At 38.5% G+C, this 22,955-nt stretch overlaps 1 protein-coding gene across 2 annotated transcripts in view; it reads right to left on the bottom strand.

The window, feature by feature from the left end:
• Positions 1-21,380, bottom strand: part of CRLF1 (cytokine receptor like factor 1) — an 866,778-nt gene extending 845,398 nt beyond the window's left edge. The window contains exon 1 of one of the 2 annotated variants that reach the window (XM_044053952.1): positions 21,070-21,380. In XM_044053952.1, coding sequence (XP_043909887.1) covers positions 21,070-21,127 — 58 coding nt within the window. In that variant the 5' untranslated portion in view covers positions 21,128-21,380. The remainder of the gene's footprint in view (positions 1-21,069) is intronic. The other variant, XM_044053951.1, reaches the window with a different exon arrangement.
• Positions 21,381-22,955: the final 1,575 nt, after the last annotated feature.

Below are 22,955 nucleotides of genomic sequence, written 5' to 3' on the forward strand. Positions count from 1 at the left end.
AGGAAAAATATGTTTAATCAAATTCTGAAATATCTGACTATAAATATGGAAATTATTATAGCAGGGGATTTTAACGTTGCAGTGGTGCAGCGGTAGTGTTGTTGCCTCACAGCAAGAGGTTCTCCCATTCGATTCTCGGCTGGAGTGCGGGGAGTGCCTTCTGTGTGGAGTCTGCATGTCCTCCCCGTGGTTGGGTGGGCATTCGAAAGACATGCGTAAATGGGCGTGCCTTCACTGAAGTTTGGACGTCGAGCTGACACCTTGGCGTTCGTGAAAATCTACTGCCAATCATTAGTGGACCGGATTTCCGCTGTGGCGACCCCTAACCGGGAAAAGCCGAAAGACAAACAACAACAACATTATAGCAGGGGATTTTAATTATGATTTAAGAAAAAAAAGGAGGTGATGTCAAAAAGGTGATGGAAAATATAAAATGTTGTAAATTTAGTATTTGGAATAATAGTCATTGGACACACAGTAGGAGAATATATAGAACAGAGATAGATTATTTTCTGATATCTGAAGGAATGCAGATAATAGAAGAAGGTATATTAAGAGCAGGTTTTTCAGATCTTTGAGCTATGTGAACAGATATAAAAGACAAATATGCTATTAAGATAGAAAAAGATCTAAAAAGATTAATAAGAAAGAATGGGAAGTAAAAGATGAAATAGGGTAGCTAGAATTATGGCAGGTTCACATTAATATGAGACAAATTTACAAAAAATTGGTCTGAATGGTAGATGTCTTTAAAAGAAAATATTAAAAACTGTATATAGCGTGGCAAAGAAATAACAGGAAAGAAGTTAAGAAAAGGTATAACTAAGTGAAAAGGCATTCAGTAATTTAGAAAAAAATAATACATATTTTATTTTATTAAAGAAAAAGAAATGTATGGGATAAATCAAGAAAAAATATTTATTATTTAGCAAAATATTTTCTTTAGGGAAGGAAAGAAAGAAGTTGTTCCATGTTTAAGCAAAATAATTAAAGAAGAGAGTATAACTAGAGAAATGAAAGAGAAAAAAGGCATGATAAGGAGAGATAATAAAATATAATGAACATAGTAGTGTATTATGTACAAGAATTGTTTGAAGATAAAGGGAAGAAGGGAGAAAATTAAGGACAGAAAAAAACTTTTTTCAGATCAAGATAATATGGATTTGGAAAGGAGAATAGTATTAGAGGAATTAGAAAGGATGTTAGGGCAAATTAATGTAAAAATAGCAGCAGGACCTGATGGAATAGAATACCAAACGCACAAAAACATGACAACAGAACAGAAGAAATACTTTATAGAATTGTGAAAAGAATGGTTGAATGTGGGTTTCAAATATAAGAAACTATACAGCGGGATATTTAAATTTATATAGAAAAAAGGTGAAAGAAATGAAATAAGGAATTGGAGGCCTATAGTACTGAATAATATGGATTATATTTTTTTATGAAAATTATGCAAAAATAATGGAAGTAAAAACTGTATTATATACATTGCTAATGGTTATTATACAGTTAGTAGATGATACCTTAAATGAACAAGAAGAACTACAAATCGTAGGAGATTTAACTAAAGCTTTTGACACTATACAACACAGAATTTTATGGGTCATATTTAAATCCGACAATACAAGTAATAAAATAAAGAATGCATGCTTGACTTCATATGAATATAATAAAGTAAAATAATTAATAGTTGGTTAAGTGAGGAAATAAATATCAAGAGAGGAGTAAGATAAGGATGTCCTTTGAGTAGCACAATCTTTGCATTAGTAATGAATGTAGTTGCAAATTATATTAATCAGGAGTTAAAAATATGTTATATGACAAAAGAATTAAGATATCTATAATATTATCGTAAGTTGATGATATTATTCTAATCACTAGACAGATGTATGGACTGGAATAAATGATACAATATTTAAATAAATATTTACAAATAATAGGTATGGATCTGAATAAAGAGAAAAGTAAAGGACTGGGGTATGATGGTAAAAATAAAAAACTGTTTTCAATATGCAAGAATTAGAAGTATTGGGAACTAGATTTGGGAAGCAAGATGTTATAGATTTGCACTGAAAGATTGTAATAGAAAAAGTTAAATAAATAAGTGACTATTGGAAAACATTCAGACTCTCATTTATTTAAAAAAGTATATCCTTTGAATTCTGTAGTATTAAGAAAATTAACTTATTTAGTTAGTGTATTTAATATGCTGGCCATAAATGAAGAGAAATTATTAAGTTTTCCTGTATACGGGACCAAGACTAAACCCTGTAAAGAGAGAAATGGAGTTTAGGGTTAATAAACCGTAGTGTATATGCAACATCTCTGAATTTGTATAAGGTGCTTAAATGGTTAACAGAAAAAAATGAGAATTTAGTAAATCAAATATTAAACAGTAAGTATGAAAAAGAGTGGGGTATGATAGAAAAATCACAGAAGAGAAAGAGTTTATAAAAATGAGATGAAGACTTATCAAGAAAAAATATAAGGTGGAAAATAAATATGGAAGAACTAAAAAATAGTAGAAAATGTAAATATGTAATGGAGACATTTTTTATGTATATCTGTGTGTCCATTCTCTGAGGGAATTATATCTCCACTGCCAATCTGATTGTCCTCCTGGTTGCTGTTTTCTGATGCAGCTGTAACCAAGGCTGCAATCAGGTCTGCCTTAGGTTTCCATGCACCAGTCCCCTAGCCTGGCATATCTCCGCCAGCTGGCTCCTTGTCAGTTTTCCATACTCTTCTGCTGACATGCTGCCTGCTCACCCTGACTAACTAAGCTAACAAAAGAAATAAAACAATTGTGATCTGAACTCTGAGTAGTCACTGCGTGGCTGTTTTAGAGTACAAAAACACCTTCACTGTACACAAGCTACAGGATTCACTCTACCCACACCACTACAAGTCAATTAGTATTTGCCAACTAATTAATATGTAATGTGAATATCCCACCACTGCCAAACCAATTAATTTGAGGATATCCCAACCACTGCCACCAATTAATATGGGACGCCCATGCCCTGGCCCAGCAATCAAGGAGCCTCAATCCTCACCACTAACACCAGAGAGAGCATCTCATATATGAGGAAAGGATAACAAATACACACAGTAAAGTGCACACAGAGATCACAGTCAGCCCAGGACTGGTTGCTCCCTTGCTCTCCAGATCTCCAATAAGACTTCCCACTGGCACAGCTGCAGGGTCCAGATCTTAGCCTAGCTGGGCAAGCTAAAATCTCCAGCTCCCTCTCTGTCCAACCAGTGCTTCGTGTCCCTGCCCAAGTAGCAGACACACACATTTTGAGATAAGTTTTTACAACCACACAAACACTCCTGGGGAAGGCTAGCACAGGTTCTCCAGCTGTGCCCCCTTTACCCAGACTATACGGTAGTAATTACTGCCACCACCTAGCTAATATTTATCAGCTACTCAAAGGCCCTTAAAAGGGTGTCCAATTATTACTGTGCAATATTATTATCCAATTGGTAGATGTGACTAAACAGTCTCAAGGCTTATTAGAGTGACTTGGTACAGGATCCTTATATACAGACAATGTATTCTAGAGCTTATCTCTACACAAACCAGCCACAGTTAAAAGGTTTTAAAATATTTACTAATAAATAATTAAAACCACAAGACAATACTTTCTACTACACAGCCAGTGCCAGTCAAGAGTTCAGAAATCACACAGAAATACTTAAAATAATTCAGTAGTACAGTTCTGACATCACAGAAAAACACAGTCTAATCTTTCTAATTCTAGCTATCACTAAAAGAGAACACAAGTCTAAGATAACTTACATGTGAGCAAGAGGCAGTGCTGTGAGTTGGATAATCCAGACAAAAATGCTTAATGCCTTCTGATTTTCTCTGTTTAAATTGCTACTGCAGTTCTGATAAACATTACATCATCTTTTTACACTTTCCTGGTGCTCCCAGGCTACACATTAACTGCATTTACATTCTTAACATCTCCCTTTTGTTATCTTGCAGGCTGCAGCTGGTCAGGAAAAGAGCAATAAAAATACATTTGCATGTTAAAATCTAGCAATTTAACTCTTGGATAAAACAATAGAAATAATTTCTTCATCAAGACTTTTCGGCACCACTGCTACTCCAAAGGGTCACTACATGCTTTACTTTGGTCAGTAGAGTGCACTGTTGTCACATTTATTTCCAGTTCCACATGTAACAGTATTTCTTTACCTTTAAGACAACAAGCCTGTAGTTTACATTCATATTTACAAATGACAGAATTATCTGCAAAATTCTATATGGCTAGGCTGGCAGCCTTCACCCTTTTCTACCAGTCTTCACAATCCATACAGAAGGTAAATGTAAGAAAATACCACTGTTGTTGGTAGGTCTTGATGCAGAGAAAATATTTAACAGAGTAAGCTGGGAATTTATGAGCAGAACAGTAGAAGTATTTACATTCCCTGATAGCATAATAATGTTGATTAGGAGGACATATGAGGGACAGGAGAAGAAAATTAAAGTGGGTGGGTTCCTCTCTGACAATTTATGTTTGAGAATATGAACCAGGCAGAGGTATCCTCTTTCCTGTTTGTTATTTGCACTAGATTTAGAACCACTGGCAAAGAAAATAAGAGACTTAGAAATTCAAGGATATAATTGTTATGGTAGTCAAGAAAAGCTGGATCTATTTGCAGATAATATTATTTTATACCTGATTAAGTGTTGTGGAACATTTTGAGGCAATTTCAGATCTTCTCAGGATACAAAATTACTGAAGCTAAAACAAAGGCAATAGCAATACATTATGTACCCACACATGAAAGGGTTCAGCAGTATCCATATTTATGGGGACACAACAGAATGAAGTACTTAGGAGTAAGGATTTAAAAGGATTCTGGTGCGACAGCTAAGGATAAAATCCTCCAAAGTTAGTTACATAAACAAAATCACCACCGATTCTAAAGACAACCACAAAGCATTTTATAGCTATGTCAAGAATCTCAATGGCAACACTCAGATCTGCTCTGAGTTACAGCACAATGGCACTAAATATACAGAACCAACTGATATTGCCAACATCCTGGCAGATAGGTTCAGTGCTAACATTACCCCTCTCTCACCCCTAAAGGGCCCATCTCTATACCGGAAGAATGCAAAGTTCCTGTAATCATGGCTGCACAGGTAAAATCCACACTCGCCAAAGCCAAGAACACAGCATCCATGGGACCTGAAAACATCCCAGGCTGCGTTCTAAATGAACTACAGAATGAACTGGCACCCCACCTAAGCACTATGTTCAATCATAGGCTCACCTCAGGCTGAATGGTGCACAGCGACAGTTATCTCACTCCACAAAGGGGGAGCCACCACAGATCCTGGGAACTACCGCCCCATTAGCCTAACGAGCCTGGTCTGCAAGGCCATGGAATGTATCATCATGGAACTTATAAACAAAGACACCGGTAATCTCCAAACTCTGGACCCCACCCAGTTTGGGTTTATAAAAGGCAGATCATGTCCCTAAACCTGACAGACTTCTTTGAAGAAATCACCAAAGCCGTAGACGAGGGTAAGGTGGTGCACACAGCCTATCTAGATCTTGCCAAGGCTTTTGACACCATCCTCCACTCTGGAATTATAGATAAACTCACTAAACTAGGTATAAATCCCTATGTCACAAGATGGGTTGCCAACTGGCTCACTGACAGAACTCACACTGTGAAAGTAGCAGACTCCAAATCCGACTTCAGACCAGCGACAAGTGGAGTACTACAGGGTTCAGTCCTGGGTCCTCTCCTGTTTGGTATCTACTTTTCTGAAGTACAGGCTAACGCAGAAGGTCTTTGCCTAACGAAGTTTGCAGATGACTGCAAACTAGGAGCCATAATCAAAACTCCTAACGATGTGGACATCCTACAAAAGGACCTCACTGAGACAGATGCCTGGTGTCAAAGCCATGGCCTCAAGCTCAATCCCAAAAAGTGCACTGTCATCCCCTTTGGTAAAAACTCTGTACCCATGAGCTACCACATAGGTGGTAGTCTACTTAACACTGAAAGTGTGATGAGACCTTGGGACACAGGTGGACAGTAGTCTCTCCTTTGATAATCACATCGCCACAGTAGTCAGGAAATCCTTCTACGTGGCACACCTCATCACAAAAGGTTTCTCATCCAGGAAAAAAAGAGGTCATTGTTCCCCTCTACTCATCACTCATTACACCCATTATAGAGTACAACGCCCCTTTTGGTATGTATCTCACAAGACATCTACAACAACTGGAAAGGCCACAGAAATACCTCACAAAGAGGATTACCAGCCTCAAACAGATGTCCTACACAGACCGTCTCAAAAAATTCCAGCTTTACTCTGTCACATATCGCCTACTCAGAGGCGATCTCTGCCTAACATACAAAGCTATGTCAAACCCAGAGCTGTTGGAGATGCTCCACTTAAATAAATCCCAATCCCTCCGAGCTACACGCTCTAGGGACCTAAACCTTGTCACCACAATAAACAGAACATGCTGGAGAGACAGATTCCTGTCCCAGAGACTTCCCATACTCTGAAACAAACTACCTATCTATATCAAACAAAGCTCCTCATTAGCACTCTTCAAGAAAAATCTTGATGATTGGATGGGAAATATGAAATTCACCGCACAGATCACCTCTGGGGCTCTGCTCGACAGGGGCACAGGAAAATCATTTTCTTGGGTGACGAAAGCCAGTGTACCTTTTTGGCTAGGCTTATATAGGCCCTAGGACCAATAGCCTAGTACCTACCTATGAACCCATGAACCTATGTGGAAAGAGACTAAACAAAAGATAATATAAAAATGGAGAAACTGGAAGCTTTGTTACATGGATATGTTTAGTAAGACACAAGTAGTTATAAATGTTTTTAGTCCCTTTAGTTTTATACACAAGAAGAATAAATCGAGCAACACCTTCACAGCTAGGAAAATACAATGGTGGCAACACGTCAAACACTGAAGTTTTAATTCTTCTTAAAAGTAAAACAACTCCAATCAATCACTAATTGAACTATTTGACTGGCTGAGGAATCATGAATGAAAGAAAAAGGGAGTTGTCCTATTACTTTGTTTTTATTGGCTGCTAGCCTTTTTTTAATGTAGAAGCAAATTCCTATACACACTACGATCTGAAGAAGGTTTACCGAAAGTGCTTATCATGTTATTCAGCACTGGGACTTTTACATTTTGTCATATTTGTCTTGGAGTCGTTTTACTTTTAAGAAAAATTAAAACTTCAGTGTTTTAACATGTTTGATGTGTTCCCACCATTGTATTTTCCTAGCCGTGTAGGTGTTGCTCGATTTATTCTTGTTTTCTTTTGCCTGCTACACCTTTAGTAGTGAGAGGTATACATTTACTTCTCTTAGTACTTCTCTTCTTACACAGGTCAGGCATATTTTTATCAACCACAGGAAAAGTTGTGGAGAGCAATTAATAAAGAGCTTACGGATTTTATCTGGGAGGGGAAGACAGCAACAGTCAAGTGGGATAAGCTGATTCTTCCAACTGAACAAGACAGTTTGGGATTACCCAATTTGAAGGGATATTTCAGAGCTACACAGTTAAGGCTTCTATATATAGCACAAGCAGAAATCTATACTTCAAAGTGGAAATAAATGATGATGAAATGGGGGGATGCTCAAGAAACAAGGAGAGACTGGAATTTTCATGCAGATCCTTAAGGAGAATAACAATAACCATGCAGAATATTATATTCATAAAGTAGCAGAAGGTATTCTAAGAACTAAGCCAACACGGGAATGCAGGAAGGAGATTCTGTTGATATGACCTTGGGACCCAGGTGGACAGTAGTCTCTCCCTTGATAGTCACATTGCCACAGTAGTCAGGAAGTCCTTCTATGTGGCACACATCATCATAAAAGGGTTCTCGTCCAGGAAAAAAGAAGTCATCGTTACCCTCTACTCATCACTCATTAGACCCATTATAGAGTACAACGCCCCTTTTGGAATGTACCTCAAGACATCTGCAGCAGCTGGAAATACCTCACAAAGAGGATTACTGGACTCAAACAAATGCCCTACACTGACCGCCTCAAAAAGCTCCAGTTTTACTCCGTAGCATATCGCCTACTCAGAGGTGATCTCTGCCTAACATATAAAGCTATGTCAAACCCAGAGCTGTTGGACATGCTACACCTAAAGAAATCCCAATCCCTCCGAGCTACACGCTCTAAGGGACCTAAACCTTGTCACCACAATAAACAGGACATGCTGGACGGATAGATTCCTATCCCAGAGACTTCCCATACTCTGGAACAGGCTACCCATCTATGTCAAGCAAAGTTCTTCATTAGCACTCTTCAAGAAAAATCTTGATGAGTGGATGGGAAATAGGAAATACACCCTGGGGATCACTTCTGTGTCTCTGCTCGTCAGTGGCACAGGAAAATAACTTTCTTGGGTGGCATAAGCCAGGGAACCTTGTTGGCTAGGCTTGCATAGGCCCTTGGGCCGATAGCCTAGTACCTACCTATGAACCTATGGATAATTGCAATTAGGGATACAGACAATAGGCAAGAGGGGCTGGAATTTACTTGAGAAAAACTGGTAAAAGAACCAAGCTACTGGCAGCAAATAATTATAGAGGGAAAAGTAAAAGAATGGGAAGAGGCCAAGAATTTATTTGGACTACAGGACAGAGATTGCCTTCCCTATCAAGGATTGCTATCAGAGTATAGGCAGAGAAAGAAATATGGGGATCCTAAGCAAAAGACCAGCACTGGTAGAGTTTTTAGTAGAATCTAGAACAGAAGCTGCCGTTAACAAATGAATAATTAGTAAAGCATACAAAATATTCCATGATAACTATAAGAATTGATCACAAGCAGTTAGAAAGTATTGGGAAGTGGGTTTGGATAAGCAATTCACAAAGAAACAATGGGGGTATATGTATGTCTCCCAAATATGCAACAAAGTCTAGATTTAGGATATTTGCTTGGCAGTGTTTACATATGTATTTTATAATTCAAGTAGACTCCAAAGAATTTATCCTCAGGTAGATAGCAAATGTTGGAGGTGTGATGGGGAAGAAAGAGGTAACTGGAAACATATTTTCTGGGAGTGTAATGAGGTGGTAGACCTTAAAGATTTCCTGCAGTCTGTTATGTCAGAGATACTGGGTAAGCAAATTGGTGTAACTAAGGAAATAATTTTTTTGAGCTATGATACAGTAAGGCCTTGCTGAGTCTAATTATGGTGGCTACCAAAAAGCAATTACTGGAAAATGGAAATCAAAGTCTAAATCAACTTTACTATAAGTAGTAACAGAGATAAAACAACTAGAATTGGGATATTTAGAAAAGGGTGGGAGTAAATTATATACGAAAACAATGGGAATTGTGGGAAAAATACATGCAGAGGATGAACAACGTTTAAAAGAAGGCAGGATTTGAATGAGCAATGTAATGTCTGAGTGACAATGAGTGGATGGATAATAAGTAATGTATAATGTTTGCAACTACAATAACGTCAATACTGGTTTTGCTGTATAATGTTTGCAACTAAAATTATGTCAATATGGTTTATTTTCATTTATATAACTGTATGATTGCTTATGTCATATGTGATAATTTAATAAAGATGTTTGTTGTTTAAAAAAAAAAGAGACTTTGTCCCTCCAAGAAGATAATTCTGAAGACACCTGGATACAGCAGCTTGAAACTCACATCTGCTTCTCGACATTCCCTAACTGCTGGAATAAATTTACTCCTCTTCTGCTTGCTGTACAGTATGTAATCATTTTCCAAATACACTCTACTATCTACAGCTTTTAGTACTTCAGCCACAGTTTTGTTAGAATCAGCTCTTTGTACTAACAGGATTGCATCTGTACTATTAGAGGTCTTGGTGGTTTTCTCATGGCCAGGTTTGGCGCATACACACAACATGCCCTTTCAATTAATAACTCATGCTATGGAATACCAGTCCAGTTGCTTATTTGTGCTTTCATAAAATGAATACAGTCTGGTCCTTCCAGTTTCTCTGGTGCAGCAAAAAATCTCAGTTTTTTCCAACATGCTCTATCCACTAATTCTACCATTTCTGAAACATCGCTTCTTGGGCAGTTGCACATTCAGCCAGCCTTTTTTTATTTTGACCTCTGATTTTTGCAGTTTTATCTGTTCATCTGAATATCTGCTTAAAGCTTTTTTCCATTGTTCCAGCCTCTTGTTATTTCAGTTGATACACTCCTTTTGTGTTTTGTTTATTTTAATCAGCTCTGAGCACATTTGATTTATTTTTGCCTCTAGATTACTAGAAGACACGTCTTGCAAAGCTGGAGCTTGAACTGCTTTTTGTGAACAGCTGCAGGATTCTTCCCATCCAGTGTTTTCTTCTTGACTTTTGTGACTGATTTTCTTTCAGCTTCTATGAATTTCTTCTTTGCTGGCATCTAGCCAGTCCACTTACTAGCCAATAACTGAAATTTATCCAAAAAAAAAAAAAAAAAAAGACAAACTGACTGTCTGTCTTTTCTCAGTTTCTGTTTTCACATTGGGAGAGCTGAAATTAAGCTACTACTCAGTGTGGAGCCATCTTGGAATTCCGAAGGGGATAGGTTGATCCTTCCCAAAGAACAGGGAGGTTTAGTATTACCTGAATCGAAAGGATATTTCAGAGCTACACAATTAAGGCTATTACACAAAACACAAGCAGAAAGCTACCAATTTTTAGTGCAAAGTGAGGATGATGAAACTGGGGAAAACTGAAGAAATAAGGAAAGAGTGAGATTTTGGATGCAGACCTTTAAGGAGAATAATAACAGTCATACAGAATAGAATATTCATAAAGTAGCAAAAAGTATACGAAGAACTAAGTTAACACACAAATGGAGAAAGGAGATTCTGTGAATAGGTATAACTGCAATTGGGATGCAGATATTAGAGAAGAGGGGTCTTGAATTTACTGGAGGAAGCAGGCAGAGGAAGCTAGGTATTGGGACCAGAAAATCAGAGAGGGAAAGGTAACAGACTGTGAACAGACTAAGAAGACATTTGGACTGCAGGCTAGATATTGCTCTCCCTATAACAGATTGCTATCAGAGTACAGGCAAAAAGAAAGGGATAGAGAAATCTTAAATGAAAGACCTGCACTGGTTGTGTTTTAATTTGAATCTACAACAGAAGCTGCTGTTAAAAAGGGATAATTAAAAGGGCATATAAAATATTGCACAATAATTACAGAAATCAATCAGTGAAGGTCAGAAAGATTGGGAAGACAGATTAGATAAGCAATTCACAAAGAAACAATGGGAATAGCTGTGTACGTCTCCCAAATATGTAACATCTGGAAGACTTAGGATTTTTGCATAGAAGTGTTTGCAGAGGTACTTTTACACCCAAATCAGACTGCAAAGAATTTTTCCTCAGGTAGGTAGCAAGTGTTGGAGTTGTAATTGGGAAAAAAGCGGGACCTAGGAGCATATCGTCTCAGAGTATATTGAGTTAGCAAACTTTAACAATTCCTTATAAAGTACTCTGTCAGGAATACTGAGTGAGCAAATGACTGCAACTAAGGAAATGATTTTTTGAGCTGGGATACAGGATCTGACTTGTTTAGACATAGTAAGGCCTTGTTGCGTTTAATTCTGCAGGCTGCCAAAAAAATATATCATTTACTAGAAAATGTTAATCAAAGTCTGAACCAACCATACTTGAAATAGTGAATTATGTAACAGAGATAACAGAACAAGAAGATGGATCTTTACAAAAGAATGGGAGCAAACAGCAATAAATTTTACAGAAAAATGGAAATTGTGGGAACAATACATATAGAAAAATGTTTTGGATGAGGAATGCGGTTTAAAAGAAGGTAGGAACTGAACAATTTATGTAATGTTGGATTGATTATATTGTATAGAATAATATATGCAATGTAGAATGCTTGCAAATGTGAACTTGTTACAATGGTTTGATTATTTTTATATAAAGGTATGTTTGCCTACGTCAGAAATGATAGTTCAAAAAAGTTTTTTTTTTAAAAGAGTGGTTCTCTCTTGCTCACAAACAGCCGCAGAAAACGTGGCTAACCTTTGGTCCATAGTGGCTGTAGGTGCTACACCAGAAGGCTCTGGGATAAAAGATGAGTGTTCTGAGGTACAACAAATGGCCACCGCAATGTCATGCCCCTATGGCTGAAGCAAACTGCTAGCCTGCTGTGGTGGCAAAGGCTGTTTGCTTCATTTCTTTCTTTGGGGCCTGGAAGAAGGCACAACCATGTCGTTTGTTCCATGGTCAAGAGGAAAATGGTTCCTTGTTCCCAGGGAAGAGAAGTAGCAATTTCTGGTAAACACTACCAGTCTACAAAAGTTACTTTTTTGACAGAAAACACAGTAAAAGGTACTTTAAAGCACTATGCTAGTCCCACAAAAGTAAAATATACACAATGTCTCCACAGATTTTTTTTTGTCGGTTACTTTACACCACTTTTGAACTGAGAGAAAAAAACAAGCTCTTGGTTCAAAAGTATGTTACATTCTTGAGACAATGTGTTAAAACACAACGCTCCTAACTTTAAAAAAAAAATCCCTGAAGAGGAAAGTAATAAAACATCAACAAAATTAAGAAAACTAATTTTTTTCCCCAAAGGGGAAAGGAAGCACAAGCTGAGCATCAATCCTCAAAAGCCTCAAAGGAGCATACTCTTTGGCAGCAGTAAAGCTCTGAAGGGCTTTGCACCCAGTTTTGTATTTTAGTCAGCTCGACTTAAGCTGCCTGACAGTTTGGGCATGTAGAAGGTGTCCTGAAGCTTTGGAAGCTGTCCGGGTGTTACATCCTTGGTAGGACATAACCAATACAGCTAAGGCTACTTATATCTTATATATCCTATCTGCCTTTTTAGGGGCAGCCGGAGGACTGTCAGGAAAATTGCAGGCATTGACAACATATCCCCAAAGCTGACAGAAATGGAGAAATGGGAACAGGTTCTAAAAATTCCTTCTGTGACAGCTCACAGCTTTTTCTGAGGGACTAAGAAACCTCAGTGCTCTCTCACTAAAAATACTGGCACATTCTAAAAATAGTCTAAAAGAAAGAGACCCCCCCCCCCCCACACACACACACACACACACACACACACACACACACAGGGAGAGTCAGAAACTGAGCTCTCGGCTGAGTCTGAATAAGAACTCTGAGCAGAAAATCTATTTATGTCCCTTTATCCTTCCACCCAGATTCAGAATCTTGAATCTCTTCAGGAAAGGATGCATCCTTCATTCTTACACTGGAAACTACTGTATAAGAAGGATTAACAGTCTGAATTAAACCCTGAGCCAAACCCAGTAAACTACTCCTGTCTAAGGAAGTTTGAAGAAGAGTAGATATGTGTTTAGTTTTCTGTTTCTTTTTGACAGGAAAACTGGAACCAACAGTATTAATGGCGGCGGCAGCAGCAGATTCCTCAGGAATGGACACAACATTATGACAAAACAGAGAAGCTTTCCCTTTCCCCTTTTCCAGAATTGACAAGAGTGTCTCTCCGTTGCCAACTGATGGGACTCCAACAGCCACAGAGGATGTGGCTAACCCCAGTCCACAATGGCTGTAGGCACTACACCAAAGTTATATCAGGTAAAAGATAAGTGGTCTAAGGTACAACTAATGGCCACAGTAGAGTCACTCACCTGTGGCTGAGGCAAAGTACTAGCCTGCTGTGATGGCATAGGCTACTTGTTCAACTTTTTCTTTTTGGGGCTGGAAGGACTGACCATAGGACCAACAGATTGTTCCATGGTCAAGCTGAAAATGGTGTCTCTTTCCTGGAGAAAACAAGCAAGAAATGCCAGCAAACAACTAAAAGTCTTTAAAAGTTACTTTTTTCACATATAAATCCAGTAAAAAGGACATTAAAACACATTGTGTTTATTTTACTTTGTAGAGTTGGCAATCAAAAAAGTCTTTCAGTTACTTTAAATAACTTTTAAAGTGGCAAGAAAAAAAGAGCACTCCCATTTAAAAGTGCACTACAGTCTTGTGACACTGTTACAACACAAATTCCTAGCTTTACAATAACTTTCCTGAAAAGGTAAGTATTAATAATAAACAAAATTACTGAAGGGAAGTATTTTCCCTCCAAAGGGAACTTATCTACCCAGCAAATGATCAGCACAAGTTGATTGTTGATCCTCAAAAGCCTCAGAAGAGTATACTATTCAGCAACAATAAAGCTCAGAAAGGCTTGGCACCCAAACATATCTTTTAGTCAGCTCAGCTTGAGCTTCCAGAAAGTATGGGTATGTGGAAGGCGCCCTGAAGCTTTGGAAGGTGTCTGGCTGTTATATCACTGGCAGGATTTAACCCCATACAGCAATGGCTACTGTAGCAGTGATTAACAGGATGAACATGTCGTTGTGATAGGGCAAATGTGAAAGTACTGATGGGTAGGAATGTCATGTTTGCTGAAGCTGAACTGCAGATATGTTTAAATAAAAAGTTTTTTAATACAGAAAATAACTGTTCACAATTAGTATCTTAAAGAGCACAATAGCTCATTCAAAGCAAAAGGTAATAAAACAAACCATGGAAATGTGAAGAACAGCACATTTTCCCAAGAAAGCAAACCATGTATTAGTATTTGCAGAAATGCGAGTTTCTTTGAACCTTAGCCAGCATGCTTCCTTTCAATAAACAGAACGCCAATTGTAACTCCACCCTCTACCACAACGCTAGCAAAGAAGCCTTTGTTTACAGAAAAAAAGGAAATAAGTAAATTAAAAAAATACCAACCTTGTTTTCCATTGAACAATTTACATGAAAATAAGAACTCTGTCAACTGCTGCAAAAGCCTTGACAAATAAATTGCTCCTTTATCAGAAGATGTCAAAAAGAAGATCCTAGAAAGCCTACTACACCTTAGTCCTTAAACCTGACAGACCTATCCAGCAGGGAGTTCTGCAAAGGGGAAGTATACTAAAAACAACAGAAAAGTCAGTGACAGATAAAGACAGGAGGATCACACAAAGAAATGTGTAAAGGGTAACAATCGAGATAAATAAATCATAAGCATCAAATATAATGACTGTCATTTGTCAGTACAGCACAATGGCTTAGAAGCTACAAACATCTGTAGACCTGAACCTGCTTCCCTTCATTTCCACTTGCATACAGAACAACTCTGAGCAAATCTTTTAGCATGAGCAAATCCTCTAGATAAACTATGACAAAAGGTACTTGCATTTAGCAGAGCTAGGCTGCCCTTGTATTAGTCATATAACTAATATCATAACTGTGTATATTTTTTTAGAAACTTCCTGGTCTTATTTGTAGACAAGCAACAAGCGCACCAACTACCTAATCGCCAGCCCTGCTCTTGTATTTCCTGATTACCTGCAGTTAAGGAAAGAAAAAAACAGTTAAATATAAAAAAGAAATTTAAATACGTGTTCACAACTACATTTTCCAAATAGTTTCACTACCATAACAGAATCCAGGTGAATTCGACTTCAAATAAATGACTGGCTGAGATGTTTATTTTTTTCTGGGGAGGCATAAAAGTGCAGGCAAACCAACTGCAAAAATATGCAGACCATTATATGGAATTTTGCAGAAAAAAAATAACATAAAAACTGCAGCTTACAAAAATGTCTAAAACTGCAGTACATGCTAACTTGGTGCAAAACTGTTAAAGGCAGATCACATATGATTTTTTTTTCTTCAGCACTTCAGTGGATGAAGTGTTAAGTATGAAACCTTATCCAACTTCATCTGCTGTTTTAATATACACTGTTAAACCTGCCCATGTGAGTTGTCTTCTTAGCATTACTTAATTAATTAATGTTTGTTTTGTTTGTTTGTTTGTTTGTTTACAAAGGTGGAACACTGATCAACACTAACCATTTGTAAGCTCTTTACTTTATGGGTAGTCATGCAACTTTCTTGGGGGATATGTAGTGGTGTTCCTGTCTAGGGAATTAGAAGCAGCAGTGTTTTTTTGGAGATGGACTGGACGGCTATGATGCTTTTCTTGGACGCTGCTGCAATTAATGGTGGGCTGTAATTCAAGTTGGGTGAAAAGGATGTCCGTGCCCACAAATGACCTGGCACATAGTAAGTGTGATAATATCTGGGACCAAAAAACAGATAAAAAGTAGAAATGATCCCGACAAATGATAAAAGCTGTGAACAAATTAAAAAGTAAAAAATGGCTAATTGTAGTGTCAGTGGCAAAAGACAGCACACTCACCTTTGGTGCTGGAAGAGAAGAAAGCTGTGGATTCTACTTCTGATCTAGGTAACTGGACTGCTGACAGTGCAGTGCAGCATGGGGGGGGGGTGCATTCCTAGATGTGTCGTCCTTTGGGTGATATGTTAAACTTTGGTTCCATTTTCTGGAATTGATAGTAGCACCAGTGGTTGTAGAAGATCCTACTGCACCTATTGAAAACAGTATACATTCCCTAAAGCCCTGGCTAATTTCCCCTAGTAGTAGAAATATCACCTTGGGTCTCCCTTGAAAAAAGGCCACTAGACTAGTTGGACTAACACGGTCAACCAAAGGTAAATACATAAATAAAATTAGTTTTAATTATTTGTAATGACTTTTATATTCTTTGAGTAGTTATGTTTTGTATTTTCAAAAATATGTCACCATTTATCTGTTTTCAGGAAAACAAAAAAAAAGTTGATTGACTTTTTTCCTCAACATCAGCCTGAAAATCTAGAATTTTACCTAGCCTTATGACACAGTATCTGAAAGTAGTTGTGAACAGAGCAAGCCTTGATTTTGAAGGTGGTAAGGTTTTTAGACAGTTTCTGCTGGGTCATGAAAATTATGAGTTTTGTCAGAGTTAATCAGAAGCATCTTGGGAGTTGAGCCAACTGCTGAGAGATAGGAAATAACTCTATAGTAGGTTCTGTATGTCTTTATGACTAGAGTACATCTATACAGACTATATCTTCAGTGTTTAACAGTAATAACAGATTAGATAGGTAAAATGGTTGTTTATAAACAATGCTAGGGAAGAGTAAAGGGTCTAGTACTGACCCTTATGAGACACCAGACTGCATATGGGGCTTCTGAAAGGAAAGGAGCCTTATTTTCGTGAATGCTTTAATCCTTTTCCTTACCACGAGAACAACAGAAAAATGACTTAGGAATTGGAGACGCCGACAGAAAGGGATGGATGTGAATGACCTATGCTGGTTCATCTGTCCCACAGGGAGGGGGCTGGTAATGCTCTGCTTCATGCGAAACACTTTATAGGTTCATAGGTAAGTACTAGCCTAGCTGCCCTTGTAGGCATTTTAAGGCTAGCCAATTTCCCTCAAAATAACCTATTTCATTTGTATAGATTGGCCTTACCCACCCCATGATCGATAATCATATATTACCCGACAGTCAAACTGCAGGCATACACTGGCATTGTGCAAGAGATATGACAGCATAAGGAGGCTCAAGCATCCCATGGACGTCCTCCAGCTTGGGACAGCTGATATGCAGAAGCACGTGCAAATGCAGCTGTAGTTTACCAAGAGCTCAACAATGCCACCTAGCCAAAATGGGGAAAGTATAGGAACATAGGTTCATAGGTTGATACTAGGCTATCTGACCTAGGGCATTTACAAGCCTAGCCAGAGTGTGTTTTGCTTTCGCCACCCTTCTTAGATTAGTTGACTGTGTCTCTGTATAGTAGGTCACAGAAGCTAGCCCATTTAAGGTTAGTTTACTGTGCCTCTGTCTAGCAGTGACACAGAAGAGATCCCAGGGGTAAATTTACGATCTCCCATCCAAACGTCAAGATTCTTCTTGAAGAGGGTCATTGAGGAGCTCTGTCTGACATGGATTGGGATTTTGTTCCAGAGTGAGGGGAGCCTCTGGGATATGAATCTGTCCCTCCAGCATGTTCTATTTATTTCTGTGCTGAGGTTTAAGTCACTGGAGTATGTAGTTCTGATGGATTTGGATTTCTTGAGGTGGAGCATGTCAATTAATTCTGGGTTGGACATGGCTTTATACGTCAGGCACAGATTGCCTCTGAGTAGGTGGTAAGCAACTGAGTAGAGCTGGAGTTTCGTTAGCAACAGAAGTTAAAATCTCTTGATTCCCCACAGGATGACAGTCAATGATCCCAAACTCTCACCTTCCAAAACCGGTGTCTTTCAACCACTGGAAAGTAGAAGGAAGAATTAATCTGTGAATGGGAGATGGGGCTTGACAATCGCAGGAAGATCAATAGGCCAAAAACAAGCATTAAAAATAAAAAAAAATAAAAACTTACACCCTCTCATGCTGCACAGGAACAAAACCCTTACTGTGATCCAAATAACCCATGTATTACTTGGTACAGGAGCTGGAGGGAGTGGGTGGGAGGATGGAGGAAAGTGGAATAATTGAGGAAGGATTGTGGCTTGGCTCACCACTTGGGAAACACCAAGTGGGAACTCTAGGTGGTACAGTCAGGGCAGTCTGGGCCAGGAGTGAGTGTGCTGCCACAGCATGATGCCTATGTCTGAAGGTGTCAAGTAAGGAACCTTGCATGTTCTTCCTCCATGAGACTGGCAGATTGGTGTCTCTCAGAGACACTGAGGGGATTGGGAGCTTCTTTTATGATTAGAAGTTCCCCTTTGTGTCCTGAACGGCTTCTATTTTGTTGAATTTCTGGGATATGGGATGGAGAGACCCGGATGGTTACCTGGATGATGGTCTGGGACCCAGTCACGCATCATGGAGACTGAATGGGCCAGAAGGCACTCATCTAGGACAGAACTAATGAGCTCATTGGTCTTGGTGGCTGATGGTCTGCAAACAGAAGAATACTTAAAAAAAATCAGAAACACTTGGAGATAATGTTAAGGTGGGAGCATGGAAAAAATCACTGGCTATACAGAAAGACACAGTAACTCACAGTAAATGGAATCGACGCAGATGAAATGGTGGTGATGGGTATGGCATCAGAGAAATCAGTATTTGGGTTACTCTATTTAAACATCATTACAAGTAACATTACAGAAGACATAGCAAGTGAGACTCCTTTCCTACAACTCAAAACTGCACAACAGATATGATGCATAAGAAGGTGAACAAAGGCTGGAAAAACATAGCTACTGAAATTAATTATTTTAATTAATTATTGAAATGTATGTAAACCAAATGCTTCTTGATGATATTCAGTTGTTTAGTCAAGTCCAACTCTCCATGACCTCAAGGACTTTAGCACATGGTTGCTTTCTTTAAAAGTTTTACTGGCAAAAATACTTGAGTGGTTTTATTCAGATCGGTCTACCATGACCGTCTCAACTTGGGTGGCCATATATGCTATACCTCAGTGAAATGCATAAGCCCCTTCACTGTGACAAAATAACAGTCCAGAAGATAAAATACTCCTTATACACCTTCAAAGTAACATTTCTGCAATGCCATACTTCTTACAGAGTATTTCATCATAACGGGAAATGAAACAAAAATATTACAGAAAACACTAAAATGGTACAACTCTAAAAAATGAAGCTCAATGAAGCCTGATAATAAAGCTAATAAATGTGTGAAAACAGCAATTAATCTATGACAGCCAATGGTGTTTCTGTGTGAAACTTCTGATGGAACTGTACTGGACTGAAATTATATTGAAAAGGCAGGGAGCAAAATTCTAAAAATAAGGAAAAAGAGTAAAGAAACAATGAACGTGAATAAGATTTTAGACTAACTCCAACTTACTTCTAAATCAGCTATATCACTACAGACTTTACAGAAAAAATACTGGAATTTGTTAAGTTAGCTATTCCACGCATTGGTACAAAGATAGACATGTTTTTTTGGATAAAACGTAGCAAAGCAAAGGATTGTGAGTTTCAAATACCATTTTAGTGTACATTTTTGTTCCTTCAGACAGCCTCATACTCATCTACCCCTATACTTCAAATCATATATAAAAAACTGTTGAGAAAAAATGAAACTGTAAAGGAAAACCAAGAAATCAATATTAAATTAACCATCATAATATTTAGCACTAAATTAAAAACATGCTGTTAAGTAGAATGTTATATATATCATTCTCCCCAAAGCTTTTATTATGTCTGTAACTGAAAACTTTTAAAATAATACTTCTAGACTGCCTTAAAACTGCAACATTGCAGTACTGGTTAAGTCTTCTGCAATCCATATCTGACTGCCACCCAACAGTAAGATGAGCCACCGACTCACTCCACTACACTCTACCCCTTCTTTGTCTGCTAAAGTAGAAAAAAAGGCAAAATCAAAACGCAAGTGCGTGCAATTTATATAGAAAAGTTAAAATCAGTTTACAACTGATACTGGTGGTCTAGAAAGTTAAACATTGCTCTGGTCTGCAGGCAATACACAAACTCTTTGCCTGATGTCTTTCGTAATTTTGTTTGAATTTCTTCATTTCCCGACAAGTCTCTCGCATGCTGTAATCCTTAGAGAGAAACAATGTAGCAGCCACCTTATCAAAAAATGTCACTGTTTGTACAGTAGAGCACGACACAAGTTTCATACCTTGAAGGGCCGCAAGCTTCTTATCTGCTTAGCAAGACTGGATGAAAGGCGAGATTCAAACAGTTCCTCATTAAAGCCATACCCTCCACCCCCCTCACACACACCTATATGTGATTTAGAGGTACGCGTCTGCGGGGGTAGAAGAGTCATTAGTGCTCTTTACATCTGTATTCTATGCTCTGCTCCCCTTCCTTTAAGAGTAAATGACAGGGCACTTTGGCTTTTTCCAGACATACTTTAGTGAGTCCTCTCGCGTAATAAACCCGTATCCCTATAATTCCAGGCTGGAATTTCCAGCACTGGCAAGAAGGTCAAGTACACCCTCACCCCCAAGTATGACACATACAAACAGTACAACAGTACTTTACATAATATATTAATATTGGAAGGCACGAACATCATTTAAGTGTCACAGCGCATCAAAAAACTTGCGTGTACAGTACCCCAGCTCCACCAAAGTGGATGGGGCCAGAGGAAGTCAGACATTCGTAAGTTTTAAGTTTTGTTATTCAGGCTGTTTAAGTAACTGACGCAAATTACAGAACACGATATAACTTTAGCCAATACTTACGCGTTAAAGAAGGCTCGACTTTCAGAAGACAAAGCGCAATAAACAGCCAAGTGATCATATTTCAAGTTTGTTTTCAGTGCGCTACTTTCTGAGCCAGAGTAAAATCAGTAAAATGTTTAAAGCAGTGGGAAGGGATGCACACTTAATCCCGATTCTTAACCAACCGAGTTCCCCGCGTAAAACTACGCAGGATCGCAATGAAGGAAGAAAACGGCAAATAAATCACAAACGGCATACACAACCTGGAAAAACCCAAAGCATGCCTGAAAAGAGATCCTGACAAGTTGGTGCGGTACGTGGCCCCTCCCAGGGCCGCCCACGCGGTTTTACCGAAATTCAGCATTCTGTCTGGGAAGCGAACCCTGCTGTCTGATTCACTTATTACTGTACGCTTCTTGTACACATGGGCCATTGTCTGCCGCTCTGGATGTGACATTTCCAGTAATCATTTCGTTTTTGTCTGCTCACTACTGGGATCTCTTAGTCTTATACTGAGAAGTGACCATAGCTCCCAAATAATCAGGGAGGGACATATTTCAACAGAATCAGGGACAAACCCAGAACAAATCAGCGACATTTTTAAAATACCCATACTATTAACTTGACAAATTGGCAGAATAAAAGAATGTTAATTACTATACATTTTGTGAAATAAAAGAAATCTATACCTCTTACTTACTGCCATTATTTATTGAGTATAATTCACCACCTTTCCTCCAAGAGTCACCAGTTTTAGGAGGGATTAAGAGGGACCGAGCTAAATTTTGGAGTCTAAATCAGGGCTATTCCTGGAAATCAGGGACAGTTGAGAGGTATGTGACAAGTGACCACCCCATTAACTTTCGGAAAATACTGAATTACTCCATTAATTGATATACATGTCATTTTTTGGGGGGGGGGGGGTCATAACCTTTATCTATTAGCCCTCCTCCTACAAAATGGTCTGCAGTGAAGACTGTAAATGGGGGATCTTTGGCTCTCCAGCGATGTAGATGAGCATACGCACTGTGGTGCTGCAACCTGATGAGGACTGCCATTAGAGGGTCTTCACAAGTGATGTACCAGCAGTTAGGTGACTAGTGGCTGCCTTTTTTTACATTTTGTTTACTGTGGTAGAACTCTGTCTGATTACAAGTGGACCATTTTCAGTCCACCCCCAGAATACCAGTGAAAGATAAATGAACAAACAAAGGAATATTAATATACAAATATAAACATATATATATATATATATATGCATAAACTAATTTCAGTTATTTGCATAGATGAGAGAAAAAAAAAACACTCTGCAGCAGATGATGGCAACATTTTTGGCAATGACTCTCAGCTCCCAGTGGAACAAATAGGCCCTTGAGCTCTCACCTATGGGCATACCTCTCAACTTCTTTGCTTTAAGAATTCTGGCAGGGCAAAGATCCAAAATCAGGGACGATTTTTAAATGTTGCTCTAATTCACTTAGAAAAATAACAACTTTTGGTACTTACGTATTATTGCAACCAGAATTCCGCACTGCCATAGTTTGTTATGTATGTGTGTGTGCGGAAACAGGTCTCCTAACCTGAAAAGGGGTCTGTAAAGAAATAATCATTAGTCTGTTACAGGGGGGGTATGATCCCGGAAGAGGAGTAAGGGTGCAACTTTGTACTGTGGAGAGACGTATCTCTTTGCTCTTGTAACTGCTTGACGATCGCTGCATTTCTCAAATCGATGTTATCGAAGGGAAAGCGAGTCAGAAAATACACCGTGTAACTGTAGCACACATAATCTGTCAAGGACACATTTTGCATACTTAAAACAGAAATAAGTGCATGAAACATGGTAAAAAGTGTTATTCAAAGTGTTGTGGACGCCACGGATAAAACATGATGGACTGCTGGACAGCTGT

The sequence above is a fragment of the Protopterus annectens genome, chromosome 13.part0 (genome assembly GCF_019279795.1).
Source record: "Protopterus annectens isolate FY-2018-M chromosome 13.part0, PAN1.0, whole genome shotgun sequence".
NCBI lineage: Eukaryota > Metazoa > Chordata > Ceratodontiformes > Protopteridae > Protopterus > Protopterus annectens.